The 15,507-nt window shown below is 46.6% G+C and overlaps 1 protein-coding gene across 3 annotated transcripts in view; it reads left to right on the top strand.

Moving 5' to 3' along the window:
* The window catches only part of LOC116836373 (NACHT, LRR and PYD domains-containing protein 12-like), a 596,145-nt gene that overhangs the window by 561,804 nt on the left and 18,834 nt on the right, over nucleotides 1-15,507 (top strand). For 2 of the 3 annotated variants that reach the window (XM_075065030.1, XM_032799937.1), the window contains one exon: nucleotides 6,007-6,177. The exons of the other annotated variant lie outside the window; for it this stretch is intronic. In XM_075065030.1, the coding sequence (XP_074921131.1) occupies nucleotides 6,007-6,177 (171 nt within the window). The remainder of the gene's footprint in view (nucleotides 1-6,006; nucleotides 6,178-15,507) is intronic. 3 annotated transcript variants of the gene reach the window in all.

Here is a 15,507-nt window from a genome sequence, read left to right as displayed (position 1 = left end):
TGCCCACCCAGAGGGGCAGGGCTTCCCCTGATTCTGGCACACACACGGAGGGAGTGGGACTCAGACACCCTTAGAAATGCAACCCCTCCAAAACCTGGCTCACATGTGGGGGGTAGGATGGGGGCTCAGACGCCCCAGATCCTGGCACACACAGAAGGGAAGAATGTGGGGCTGACAGGCACCTGTCCCCTTATTCTCCCCAAACACCCTGCCACTCACCCCATGTATTCTTCTCTCTCACCTGAGTCCTCCAGCTCCCTCACCTCCTCTGCCACTCACCCCCATTTATCCCCTCAGTGCAGCCCCAAATCCCTCTCAACCTTATTCCCACATTTCTGCACCCCTAAAATGTTCCTCCCTGCCAGCAAGCATTCACATAATTATTTTTTTTTCAAAACTACTTTGATTACATTTCCCAGAAATAACACTCTCCAGACACACATTTTAATAACCTGCTCTCCTGCCTTTTCCAAATGTCTCCCTAATTGGGAGGTCAAACTGACTTAGGGTTAGGATCAAAGGACAACTGATTATTCCTTTAAGCTATCCAGTTGCTGTGGAATAGCAAAGGCTAATAATCCTGTTAATTCCTCTGTCCACACATGATCAGTTTAATCCATTTAAAATGTCATTTGGAAGGAGAGGCTTCTAATACTGTAATGTAGAGAAGCAAAACATGTTTCACATAAAATTTTAATTTGATTTTCTCCAGAGGGCTGGTGGGTGCCACATTCTCTGTTGGAGGAACCTTCGAGCACTGGGCACCCTGGCACAATGATCTGAGCCCTGGTTTAATCGCTGTCTGTGTGTGTGTCCACGTTACAATTAAAAACTCATGGCTGGCCTGTGTCAGCAGATTTGGGCTTGTGAGGGCTGTTTAATTTCAGTGTAGGTTTCTAAGCGTTGGCTGGAGCCTGAGCTCTAGGACTTTTGAGGTCAGAGGATCCCAGAGCCTAAGTTGGCAGCCAGAGCCTGGAAGTCTATTAATTAGCAATTAAATAGCCTCATATCCTGATTCCTGGAGCCCAGATCAGCTGGCACAGGCCAATCGTGGGTGTCTAGCTGCAGTGTAGACATACCCTGTGAGCACAAAAATGCTGCTGAAATCTGTCACCTTTAAGAAAAGCTGTTTTTTCTCTGACATAATATCTTGAGGACAACTTTGTCAAACATGTAAAAGTTTGGAACACTTACAGAATCCCAGACACTCATGAGGCTCACCAGCTTTCAAGGCAATCTGAGTAACGGTGTGGATTTTAGAACGGTTAAAGGAGTTGAATTTAAAACAGAACCCTGTCTAAACCTTAACTATAGCATCATCTGGCTATAAGAGACCAGAAAGACAAAGGATGGGTCAAGGAAATATAATTATTCCCCTTTCCCAGATGGAAAATTGAGGCCCATAAAGACAGAGTAACTTTTCCAAAGTCACATGAGGGAGTGTCTGGTAGAGGCAGGAGCTGAACCACAGATCTCTGAGTGCTAATCCAGGGCCTTAACTATAAGAGCCTCCTTTCTCCTGCAGAGAGCTGTGCTCATTCTCTTATGCTTTTTTGTCTCAGAAATGTGCTTTTTGGATTGGACACGACCTCTCTTTTCTATGGTTGTGCTTTTTCAAGTAGTGCTCCTTAGAAATCAGCATTTCAAAATTAGGGCCAGTATTACTGATGAATTTTCTGACCATGATACACATTCTGATTTGTTGAAATGTGTCAGAAAAATTCAAAAAGCTCTGACTAGATCAGACTTAAAAAAACATCTGAAAGCTATAAAGAAGCAAACCAAAATCCATGTAGGGTTGCCTGGAGGTGGAGGGTGGCCATCTCCCAAATATTTTTGAAATGTCAGGTGCCATTTCCAGTATATTTGACGGTCTTGAATGATTTCGAATGTAAAATTTTATGCAATAAGATTAATAGGAGCATTCATGGTGTTCATCTGAGGTTCTGCTCTGGAATAACTTACTACTGTCTCAAATTATATATTGTTAATATAGAAGTGCATCAAAACCACAAGACCCTAAATAGATTTGATTGTTTGCCAACAGATGCATACATAACTATATTCTCAAACCCAGTATCAACTTGAGTCAATGAGAGAATGTATGGAGGAGCATAAGCAGTGCCAGGATTAAGTTTGCATGCAGATTTATAGATTTAATCAGGACTGAAAACCCTTTATTTTACATTTAACATTTTGTTAGGAAGAAAAATCAGATTATTCTTGCCTCTGAGCTCAGTAATGACGGACTCTCTCCTTACCTTCCCAGGTGTCCTCTCTCTCTCTTTCTCTCGCTCTCTCTTTTACCTTTAAATCTTGTGGAGTTCTTCTCTTCTGCTTCAACTTGGTTGCCTTCTTCTTTTCACCCCTCCCCAAATTAGGCTTCATCCTCTCAGATTCCCACATACACCTTTGGGTTTTTTCTCCGCCTCTTCAAACCAGTCTTAGAATCTCTCCCCTCCCTCCATTGCAGGCGCCTCTTTTTCTGCCTCCAAAATACGTTGAGGTCTCTACAAGCCTTTACAGACTCCGGGTGCTCCCCAAGGCGTGGAGGCTTCTCTCCCTTGTACAAATTCAGGGGCTTTTTTCTCTCCCAAATATTGAGGTTTCTGTCCTGTGACACTGTACACTCTGAGGGAGTGCCCTGTAAACCCCATATTCATCATTTGTATGTAATTGTGATATTGCGTATAAAGCAGGCCATGTAAGGTATCATGGAAAAAGTTATGATCTGCTGAAACCCACTGTTCCATCCAAATTTGTATATCATGAATGAATATAAAGTTATGAGAATTATGTTGAATGGTTGTCACTAAAATATTTTGTGGGTTTGGGAAGCGCCCAGATACTAGCTCCCGGTGTCTTATGAACTGTAACATCCAGTGGGGTGAGAAAACTGCTTGATCTAAATACTACCTAGTGTCTTACAGGTTTAATATTCAGATTGTGCACTTATTTTGTTTTCTTTGGTAAGTAACTGACTTTTTGCCTATCACTTATAATCACTTAAAATCTATCATTTGTAATCAATAAAATTAGTTTAATGTTTATCCTTAGCAGTGAGTTTGACTGAAGTGCTTGGTAAATCTGCAAGGTTACAAAGGCTGGAGTATGTCCACTTGCCATTTAATTTCCAATTAATAAACTTGCATTTCTCAAGAAAGGATCTTGAACAGTGCAAGATGGTATATTCCTAAGGTACAACTCATGGAGCTGGGGAGATTTGGTTGAGGCTTTTCTCTGTGATTCATGAGTGGCTCTGGAAGCATTCATGGAATCTAGCTGGATATGAGGCTCCACATGCGGTTGTACTGAGTGGTAACAGCACCCGTAGGGGTTTGCTGCTTGCCTATGGCATTGAGTGGGACAACCCAGAATAGAGAATGAAGGGGACACAGCGGTCCCACGGTCACAGGTTGCACCCCGGGGGTGCCATCACACCTTCCCATTGGACAGAGTAACAATATTTTAAGGCAAATGAGGCGATGAAGGAGACCATGCAGATGACAGCTCTGGTGGAAGGGGTTTCTCAAAGCATGTGCAAAATTTAGCAGGTGGGGGTGTGATCATTTTTGGGTGTGCAGGGGGCTCATTGTGATGCCTTGAAGGAGGACAAAGACAGCCATACTTGCAGGTGGTCCTTGAAGTGCACATGGTCATATCCAGCCTGCTGCCATGGTTACCTACTCAGGTGGCTGGCAGCTCCATCAGGAGCCCAGACTCTGCAGGGGGGTTACAGAAACCAGCAGAACTTCTGCTTTTATAACCTTACCAGAGACTCTGGAACAGGCCATGCCAACAGGGTCACAAAGTGACCCTCCTTTCAGGGGCTCTTCCCTCCCCGCACCCTGGGGAACCCCCTGCCATAGGGGTCTTCTCTTTGTCTTCCCCACACTTTGATCTCTAGTCTCAGTGGAAGGTGGGTGTGATGCTGCCTGTGCTGAGCCTCCAAGCTGCCTCCTCTCCCCAGGCCTGATGATCAGAGCTGGGGGCAGCAACAGGAGACGCTGCATCCTGCAGGGGAGCAGCAGAGCTAGTGCCAGGGGCGTGGAGGGGCAGGATCTCCCAGCTCCTCCTGCTCTGAGCCTGGCCCAGCTGCCTGGGGAGGTGGCTCCACCTACAGCCTCCCTGTAGCGATGGGCCTGCTCTGACTGAGTCGCACCATTGCAGGGCTGATCAGTTGCAAGACCAACCTGATTGGTCAGGAGCTGAGTGGGCAGGACTTTAAGGGGTACTTTTTACTCTTTCTGAATTGTGGTTGACCAATGGAAAGGGTGAGGGGCGGTACTTGGAAAGGAGTCTTACCCCAAACCTTATTCCTCAGTGGCAGAGGTTTGAGGTATCTGGGCCATTCTCATAGACTCATAGACTCATAGATTTTAGGGTCAGAAGGGACCAATATGATCATCTAGTCTGACCTCCTGCACAAAGCAGGCCACAGAATCCTACCCATCCACTTCTATAACAAACCTCTAACCTATATCTGAGTTATTGAAGTCTTCAAATTGTGATCTGAAGACCTCAAGCTGCAGAGAATCCACCAGCGAGTGACCCATGCCCCACGCTACAGAGGAAGGCGAAAAACCTCCAGGGCCTCTGCCAATCTGCCCCGGAGGAAAATTCCTTCCCGGCCCCAAATATGGAGATCAGCTAAACCCTGAGCATTTGGGCAAGACTCACCAGCCAGCACTCAGGAAAGAATTCTCTGCAGTAACTCAGATCCCATCCTATCTAACATCCCATCAAACCACTTGGGCATACTTACTTGCTGATAATCAAAGATCAATTGCCAAAATTAAGCCTATCCCATCATACCATCCTCCATTAACTTATCAAGCTTAGTCTTAAACCAGATGTCTTTTGGCCCTAACTACTCCTTGAAGCTTTCCCAGAACTTCATCCTCCTCAATGGTTAGAAACCTCGTCTATTCTTAAGTCTAAAACCCCTAGTGTCCAGTTTTCATATCCATTTGTTCTTGTCTCTACATTGGTACTAATGCTCGTAAATAATGCTCTGTCCCCCCTATATTGACATCCCGCCCGATATATTTATTACTAAAGTGACATATCATATCCCCCAACCTTCTTTTGTGAGAGCTAAAACAGCCCCCAAGCTCTTGACTCTTCCTTTCACTAACGACAGTTTTCCATTCGTCGGATCATCCTAGTACTCCCGTCTCCTGAACATGTCCAAGTTGTGAATTCAGCCTTCTGAAACATCGGGAGACCAGAAACTGCACCACAGTATTCGCAGATGAGGTCTCACCCGTGCCTTAACTAACGGTACTAACACTCTTAGTTCCCTTTTGCTGGAAATATCCTCGCCTGATATGCCATCGTATAACTGCAATCTACGCTTTTTAACGGCATATCCAGCACATTGGCGTCCTCATAGTCATCCTGTGATCCAACCACATACTCCACAGGCTTCTCTCCTCCTGGCTTCCAACTGATGTGTTCCCCATTTATACTAAAATTCTTGTTATTAATTCCTAAATGCATGACCTTGCACTTTTCACTATTAAATTTCATCCTATTACTATTACTCCAGTTTCCAAGGTCATCCAGATCTTCTTGTATGATATCCCGGTCCTTCTCTGTGTTAGCAATACCTCCCAGCTTTGTGTCATCCGCAAACTTTATTAGCACATTTCCGCTTTTTGTGCCAAGGTCAGTAATAAGAAGGTTAAATAAGACTGGCCCCAAAACTGATCCCTGAGAAACTCCACTAGTAACCTCCTTCCAGCCTGACAGTTCACCCTTCAGTACAATCACTGTTGCTTGGTGAAAGGCAATGGGCAATTGGTAGAGTTATACAGGAAGTTCCACCTACTGTTTGTTTTTCACTGGACAAGTGATCGGGCTTGAGATAGGAGGATTTCTGGCTCATTCTTGATGCTGATTGGTCAGGCAGGAGGGCTAGCGGGTGGGGCTACCTGTCAAAGCAGCCGTCAGGAGCCCAGTTCATATCATGATCCTCCTTCTCTGCCTTTCTCTCACCTGCAGCTTGCAGTACTGCGGTGTCACAGACACTGGCTGTGGGGATCTCGCCCCTGTTCTCAGAACCAGCCAGAGCCTGACAGAGCTGAAACTGCGAGGTAATAATCTGGGAGATGCTGGAGTGCGGCTGCTGTGTAAGGGGCTGAAACACCTGAACTGCAAACTTCAGAAACTGTAGTAAGTAACAGCCGGCAGAGATAGAGGCCACTATCTGGAATTCCACCCATCACAGGACCTGGTATCTCCGGAGTTGTATTACGATAACTGCATCTGTGTACCACTGTGAGTCCAAGTCAAAATCCAACCCACGGCAGAAATCTGAAGTAAAAGAAGCAGGCATATTGCTGCAATCTGCCTCTGTTAGAGTAGGATTTTAATTTGAGGGAAACAGAATCTGAGTGTGGCAGAATATGCAGAAGGTGCTGAAACTATTGTTTGAAAATAAAATAACTACACAAGCAAATGCTCATTAGGAGAGGAGGAAGACTGGAGGTGAAAAAGTAGGTGGTAAGAGGGGTTGAGGCTCAGGAAATGGGGGTCTAGCAGGAACGAGAAGGAGACGAATGGTAGCTGGAGAGGGGGACATGAGAGTGTGCAATTGGCACAGGGGAGAAATAGTTTGTGTGAGCCACACCTTGGGTTTCCCCAGCCCCTCTACAACGATGTGTCCTACCCCATCCCTGCTGCCCTCATGTGAGCCATGTGACAGGGGATTGCTTGTTGTGGGTGTCTGAGCCCATTTCCCTACCCTATGTGAGCCAAGATCTGGGGAATCTCTGCCCACTAGCTTAGAACTGGCATGCTCAGAGCATGCACCAAACCCACAGTGCTGAGACTAGGGTGAGGAGCTAAGAACTGATACGCTTGGCACATATCAGAAACTCTGCAGCACTGAGGAGGGGGAAGGGAACAACCACCGAAATGAATGGAGCAGTTCACATATCTGAGCTATTTTTTCAGACTATACTCATCCCCGTGGGGTTTTCTCTTTCAGCTGCGAACATCTGATTAAATGAATGGGCCATTTAACACCAGTCTGAGCCTTCAATGTTGAGGGGTGAAACACGCCCAGGGTGGAAATCTGAGAATGAACTGTAAATATATGGGAAAAGTTAAATGAAGGTAAATGCCCACACCACCTTAACTCTGCCCTCTCTGAGTGATGTCTCAGAATGCCCATAACGTGCATACCTGCAATCCGGCATTTCATTTGATGGACAGATGCTACCTGCTGTTGACTGACACTCAAACACTGACTCTACTCCCCTGAGACAATGCTACACTTGTAAAATTTAACAACCACTTCATACCCTTTACAATCCTGTCAGACTTGCACACGGGTTACCCCCTCAACCTATACTCTCCCGTACCCATCATTAAATCCACAGACTGCTCTCCTATCCCACCTCACTACTGACAATTGCCATACCACCGAGTGCCCTGCTACTGACACAACCTCCACAATTCTATACTGGAATGATGCAGCCTGGAACTTCATGGCTCACATGTACCTCTTTCTTTTGAGAATATACAGGGGAAAGACTCAGAGGCAGAGCTCCTTGTATCATGATCTCAGCTCTTCCCAGCTCTTCTTCAACTTATTCCTCCACGATTCAGTAGAGTTACAACTAACAGAGTGAATGCGTCTGGAGGACATGCACTTAAACCCAATGGCTATTGTCAGCTCCAAGGGAGCACAGTTCAGTTTGTGTGGATATTACCTTCACTCTGTATTTCCTGGTTTTCTGAAGTGTGAGAAGGGCATAAGCGATCACCGGGTAATCTTAACTCTGAATTAAACAAGATTTGTCATTTAATTAGTGTATTACAGTGTTGCTTAAGTGCCTCAGACGCGATCAGCGCCTCAGTGTGTTAGGCACTGGACATGTTGTATTGGCAGGTGTCACAAGGCAATTCTTTTATAGTCTTCCAAGTTCTTTTTTAGCATGTAAGCAAGGTTTAGTCTTGGGGTGACACGTGTTGTGCAGTTTTGGGGACGAGGGAACTGTACAATTAGCCAGAAACTTTGCTGTCTGCATTGCGTTTTGATTACAGTCTATTCTGGAGGCAGGTTTCTGCTTGTGAGTTGGTATTGGGCGAGATCCCTGAAAGAGGAGACAGCCCTTTATGGTGTGTGACAGTCTCATTCCAGGACAAAGGGAAGATGAAGGAAATATTATTCCCATTTTTAGATGAAAAAATTAGACCCAGAAAGATGGAATGACTTTCCCAAGGTCACATAGGTAGTGTATGGTAGATCCAGGAAGTGAACACAGATCTCCCGAGTTCTGATCCAGGGCTTTAATTGCACAACCAGGCTTTCTCATGCAGGGAGCTATGTTCATTCTTGTGTTTCTTGATTTCAGAAATGTGCCTTTTTTAATGGACATTGTCTCTTTTATATGCTTCAAGTTATTAAAGCAGAGCTATTTAACCAGAGTACCACTTGGTACCAGCATCCCTCTAGATTACAGACACCAGAAACCCCCATTGAGGGTAGAACCCAAGACCACAGAGCTGATCCTGGCAGCTCCCTTAAAGGAACAGTGCATTCTATGACAGCATGTTAAAATGCCTGAGCCAATTCAGCCTTTACTTCTCACAATTGACTGTTCTACTTAGAATGTCTCTTGAGGGCACTAGAGGATGGTCCGAGTATGACATATATGAGAGAAAAGCTTTAGGGATTTTTAAAAAAATATTCTCACAGGGCACTAGTACTGAACTAACCTGAGATTAAGGTAGAGCCGAAAATTGCAATTAATTGGTCATGGATGGGGGTTGTCCTCATGGGTTATGACTACATTGTGGCATATGCTTCCAAAGCACTGGTTAAACACAACACTTCCCATTGAGAGACACAGGCTGGCTGTTGTGTCTGGGATGTATTCTAGCTCTACTGACTTCTGACCATATATGTTCATGAAATGTAAGTGCTGGAAGCCATATTACACAATGCACTTTGCAAAGCATCACATGCCCTTTTATTGTGATGATTACAATACTTGGATTTTTTGGCCCTCAGCTCCTGGACTCATGTGAATAATTTAAGTATCAGAGGGTAGCCGTGTTAGTCTGGATCTGTAAAAGCAGCAAAGAATCCTATGGCACCTTATAGACTAACAGACGTTTTGGAGCATGAGCTTTCGTGGGTGAATACCCACTTCGTCAGATGCATGCGTGCATTCGTCACATGCATCTGACGAAGTGGGTATTCACCCATGAAAGCTCATGCTCCAAAACGTCTGTTAGTCTATAAGGTGCCGCAGGATTCTTTGCTGCTTTTATGTGAATAATTTAGAATTTCAGCCTAAAATTTATTTATAATTATGTTTCTAGGCCGTCATGATTGTGGAGAAAAGATTAAAAATGTGAACCACGTGTAACCTACACACTCAGGAACTAGCAGGCTAAGAAAAAGAAACACAAAAGTATTAATTTTAATCATGATTTTGGGATCATGAAGTCTGACTTTTGAACTCCTGCAATTGGCAATACTGCCTATTGTTGTCAGATGTCACTCTGTCAAATGTTGATAAGCATTCGGTTGCATGCGTGTTCTCCCTCTGTGTGCTGCCCTGGCTCTGCATAGCTAGCTGGCACAGGAGACCCCAAGAAAACCCCCAATCACCACAGAATCAGATAAGGTACAAAGGCACCCGTCCAGGTTTATTGACAAACTAAGCAAAGTAATAGTTTCCAGTAGACTCTACAGGATTTACTACCAATATATGCCCACTAACAATGGACTAAACTCAGTTATGCCCCCTAAGCTGGACAAAAACAGCCTCTCTGCAATACATTTTGATACACAGTTACAAACAAGTTACACCTCACTCCTGACATATCAGGGTGCCATCCTGTCACGTATCAAGGTCCTGCACAGTTTCAGTGTAATACAAACTCCTCTTTGAGGGCAGTGGGAATTTAGCAGGGGTTCCCTGATCTGTACTGTCTCTCTCCCAGCTTCCAACTTTAAACCCTCTCTCTTTGTCAGGCTGCCCTTTTCCCTGTAAACTTTCTGTTTGGGGATGTGCAGCCCTGGCTTGTCACTGGCCTGGTGGACAGACTGTCCAGGTCACCCCATGCAGAAGCCTCTCAAACTAGGCCCAGCCAGGGCTCCTTGTTTCTTCTGTTCTTAGTCCTGACTCCAAGCATGCTGAGCACCGGGTCCAAAAGCACTGGTAGCCATTTTACCTGCAGTCGTTTTTGGAAGGGTCCCCTAGAGGCTCAGACTGGAGCTTCAGTAACTAGAAATCCCCACATGTGGCTTATGAGCACAATGACCAATAGTTTCAAATTAATTTAAGGAAGATATGTGGTCATGACGGGGAGCAGCCAGGCCAAACATGAGCAGTACTGAGGGGATCACACATGCATGGAGATTTATCCGCCCCTCCCTCCCCCCTCTCTCACACACACACGCACACACAAAAGTGGCAGGGGGAAGTGCATCAGGATCTATCTCTCTCTCTCTTTCACACACACACATACAGAGCAGGCAGTACAGGGGGCTCTCTCTCACTGAGCACTGTGGGATTGTTTAGGATGGAGGTTGAGAGTGAGTGTGCTTTGCTTTGCTGTTCTTCTTCGAGAGATGTCCCTGTGGGTGCTCCACTCTTGGTGTCAGTGCGCCCCTGCGCCTTTGATCGGAGATTTCTGCAGCAGTACTCGTACCGGCCACACATGCTTAGAGCCTGCCCCCCTGCTCTGAGTAAACCTCTAGTGAGCATGCGCGGCTAGTTCCTTCTCTACCGTCCCCGGCTTGAGACAGAGCTCAGCAGACTCGTTAAAGAATTTCTTTTCTCATCTTAAAATAACTTGTAGTTAGCTAGTTTCTTGTTAGTTAGTGTTACTTACCCTTTTTTCTACCGTTTTAAAAAAAAAAATTTCTCAGCCGCAGCCGCTTCAGACATGCCTGGGTCCACAGGCTTTAAGCGCTGCTCCTCCTGTAAGGAAGCTATCTCTCTTTCGGATGGACATTCACAGAGCATAAAATGTTTGGGGGAGACCGACAATCCCCCAAAATGTGCTCACTGCACTAAACTAAGCTCCAGAGCGCGAAAAGATAGGGAGCTAAAACTTAAACTTATTCTACTTCAAAAATCCTTAGGGTCAGCCTCAGACCCTGGCGCAGACTCTGCCTCCACTCACCACCACCACAGCTCTCCCCCTTCTAAAAAGCAGAAAAAAACAGCAAAAAGAGGGCACCTTCTGTCAAATTCAAAAGAAGCCCTCAGACACAAACCTTCTCTGGTCAGATGCACGGTCTCCTTACCTGTGCTCTCCCGCCTGAGCACTTTTGACGAGCCGGGCTCCTCTGGCACCGCGCTAAACCCGCCTGTGCTTGTCGCGGCAGCGTGAAGCTCTGGTGCCGAGGCGACAGGCTTTCAGTTGCCTGCCTCGATTATGGCACCCATTGGCACCGCAACAAATGCAGTGCCAACATATCAGGACCCCCCCGAGGCACCACAGCCTGCTATTAATAGCATGGCACCAGCTCTGGCACCAGCATTAACAGCGCTACTTGGCACTGACCCAAGACTTAGAACTCCAGTGCAAGCCCGGGTTCCTTCACAGCAATTCTGTCAGCCTTCAGCTGCCTCAGCGCTGTCGTTTACCCAGTCAAGTGACCTCTTAGTGTCACCTATGCTGCAGTCACCCTTACTTAGAGACTGCTTCTCCCTTACAAATGATTCAGGGTCCGAACAGCCTTCTTCCAGTGAAGAGGAGTCTGAACTACAGGGTATTTCAATGCAATCAGAATTCCATCCTCGGACCCCTGTCACCCACGGGCACAGGAAAATTGTCTCAGACTATCCTCGAGACCCTGCTTCCTGATGTGTTAACCCCTGGATGGCACCGCCTATGCTTTTTCCACCACCATGGCAGTATTGGGCCCCATGGGCATCTTTCCCTCGGCAGCACACCCGCTATTCCAATTCGACAAGACGCGAACGTCCAAATGATATGACACACTTGGTGGCACCCTCCCATTCTCAGGATCAATTAACTCCTTCTCCTGACCCAGTACCAACTGAAGTACTAACTAAAGTGATGCCTGAAGAAGCTTTACTTCCCTCCCCTCCACCGCCCTCAGACAATTTTTCAAAATTCCAGGATCTCTTTAGAAGGGTTGCCAGCGAACTTAGAATCAATCTAGAGGAAGCACTGGACCAACAACATGAGTTAACGGACATCCTGCAACCCTCTTCTTCATCCAGACTGGCATTACCAATCAATGCAGCCCTTCTGGAACCCACTAAGTCCATCTGGCAGGCTCCAGCCACAAGCCAGCCTACCTGCAAACAAGCGGACCGTAAATACTTCATTCCCTCTAAGGGCTCTGAATTCCTTTTCTCACATCCTGCGCCAAACTCACTGGTAGTGGACGCAGCCAACCAAAGGAACAAACAACAATATTTCCGCTATACCCCAGCCAACAAGGAAAGCAAACGCTTAGACCTGCTGGGTCGCAAAGTGTATGCCTCTTCAACCTTACAATTTCAAATTGCCAATTGTACTGCAGTTCTGGCAGAGTACGACCATAGAAACTATAACAAGTTCATGGACTTTACTGAACACATTCCAGACCAGAAGAAACAACAGTTTACAGCTTTAGTTTCCGAGCGCCAAATCATATCACGTACAGCTCTTCAAGCAGCTCTGGATGCAGCCAATACCGCAGCAAGATCCATTGCTACGGCAGTGGTCATGCACCGAGATTCATGGCTCTCCTCTTCCCTTTTTCCTCGTGAGGTTCAGAGTACCATAGAGGATCTCCCTTTCGATGGTGATAAACTCTTTGCTTCCACCACGAATGAGATGCTTCACTCAATGAAGGAGTCAAGGGCAACTCTTTGGTCCTTAGGAATCCAAACCCCTACGACCAGAAGGCGACAGTACAGATATCAGCCTTACCACTGTCCACGCTACCACCCATATACTCAGCATTTCAGAAGATCTCAGGATCAACAACAGCAACACCAATGCCAGAGATCCAGATATCAGTGGCGTTGCCCCAATTCTTCCGGGGCTCCCCAACTTCTTCCGACTAATAAGCAGATTTGAACCTTTGGTCGAGGGTCTCGTAAACATCGTCTCAACTTCAGCATATGCACCGCCTACAACTATCTTTGGACACCGCCTACAGCCAATGGCACCAATGGCAGAATGTTACCACCGACAACTGGGTGCTAGAGGTAATCACAACTGGGTATTCTATCCCTTTCCTCTCCTTACCTCCCACCCACCCACCCACCCCTTCCCTCTTCAAGGACCTCTCTCACGAGCTACACCTCCAGCAAGAAGTACAACATCTCCTTCATCTGGGGGCTATTGAACTCGTGCCCGAATGCCATAAGGGGAAAGGGTTCTACTCCTGTTATTTTTTAACAGAAAAGAAAACTGGAGAATGGCGACCGATCCTTGACCTCAAGCAGCTCAACAAATTTATCAAAAAGCAAAAGTTCAAAATGATTACTCTCACCACCATAATTCCAGTCCTGGAGCAAGACGATTGCTTTTCAGCCCTCGACGTACAAGATGCCTATTTTCACATCACTATCCACCCGGCCCACAGACATTTCCTTCGTTTTACCCTTGGCTCAACGCATTTCCAATACAGAGTTCTACCCTTTGGCCTTTCCACTGCCCCCCAAGTTTTCTCCAAGCTCCTAGTGGTAGTCACTGCCTACCTCAGGAAAAAAGGGGTCATAATATTCCCTTACTTCGACGATTACCTTCTCAAGGCCTCCACGTTTGATGAAGCCCTCCGCTTCACACAACTCACCATCGATTTCTTCCAATCTCTAGGCCTGCAAATAAACAGAAGCAAATCCATGTTAAGTCCTACCCAGCACCTGGAGTTTATAGGAGCGAGCCTGAACTCCACAACAGGGCTGGCATCTCTCCCACCCGACTGATTCAATACCATAAAACTACTGGCTATGAGACTTCGCAACAGCCCCCAGGTCACCGCCCAAGACTGTCTCCAACTACTAGGGCACTTGGCCTCGTGCACCTTCGTGGTCCAGAATGCAAGTCTCTACATGAGGCGCTTCCAAGCTTGGCTGGCCATGGTTTATAAACCAAACGTGCACTAGCTAAACAAACCCCTGGCCATACCCTACTGAGTCAAAGACTCTCTCCTATGGTGGACAGTCCCCTCCAACCTCTGCTCTGGAGTCCCCTTCCTCCAGACCTCCCCAACTCTGATAATGGCGACCGATGCATCTCTCACTGGCTGGGGGGCCCACATCTCTCACCAAACAGTCCATGGGCTATGGTCTCCCTCCGAGACCTCCCTGTACATAAATGTTTGAGAACTTCGAACTATGTGAAATGCCTGCCACCACTTCCTTCCACTAATCAAGAATCAGCATGTACGCATAATGACAGACAACATTGCCTGCATGTTCTACGTAAACAGGCAAGGAGGGGTTCGCTCCCACTCTCTTTGCTCAGAGGCCATAAAACTCTAGAATTGGTGCCTTGCGAACCACTTCCGCATATCAGCTGCTTATCTCCCTGGGGGGATGAATTCCACTGCCAACGAGTTAAGCAGACATTTCCCTTCGGAGCACAAATGGGAGATAGACAAAGGAATCATTTACAACATATTTCGCACTTGGGGTCACTCAACCATAGGTCTCTTTGCAACTGCGAAAAACACAAAATGCCTCAATTTTTGCTCCAGGGCGGGACTGGGCAAACACTCCCTCGGAGATGCATTCATGATCCCATGACATCGGGACATACTCTATGCATTTCCCCCAAAACCACTTCTCAACAGGGTCCTCATAAAGATACGAATGGACCTTGCCACGGTGATCTTGATTGCAGCTTCATGGCCGAGACAACCGTGGTTCCCTTTCCTCACCAGAATGTCAATTTGACCACCGATCTCATTGCCTCTCATCCCGAACCTTTTTTCACAGCAACACGGCTGGCTTCTTCACTCCAATCTCTCCATGCTTCATCTCAAAGCCTGGTACCTGCGTAGTTCTCCCAACGAGAACTAGACTGTTCTGACCAAGTTCAGAGGGTGCTTCTACACAGCAGAACACAATCCACCCGTACCACCTATCTCTGAAAGTGGAAGCGATTCACAGAATGGTGTTCAACTAAACAACTGTCTGCTACCTCTGCACCTCTTCCCTGCATACTCGATTATCTATTGGACATTAAGCAATCCAGCCTTTCCTTCAGCTCCATCAGAATCCACTTAGCTGCCATCACAACCTTTCATGATACAGTTAACAATACCTCGGTCTTCACTCATCCCATCACCAAGCGTTTCCTTAAGGGACTCCAAACCTTATATCCGGACATTAAGCCACCTACCCCTCTATGAGATCTTCACCTAGTATTGTCCTGTCTAACTCATCAACTCTTTGAGCCCTTAGCCACCTGCTCCCTCTTGCACCTCTCGATGAAAACAGCCTTTTTGGTGGTGATTACCTCCGCCAGACAGGCAGGAGAGATAGCAGCCCTTATGGCAGATCC

The sequence above is a fragment of the Chelonoidis abingdonii genome, chromosome 4, assembly GCF_003597395.2.
Source record: "Chelonoidis abingdonii isolate Lonesome George chromosome 4, CheloAbing_2.0, whole genome shotgun sequence".
NCBI classification, from domain to species: domain Eukaryota; kingdom Metazoa; phylum Chordata; order Testudines; family Testudinidae; genus Chelonoidis; species Chelonoidis abingdonii.
The sequence above is the reverse complement of the archived record's forward strand: the minus strand, read 5'-3'. Positions and strand labels throughout refer to the sequence as shown.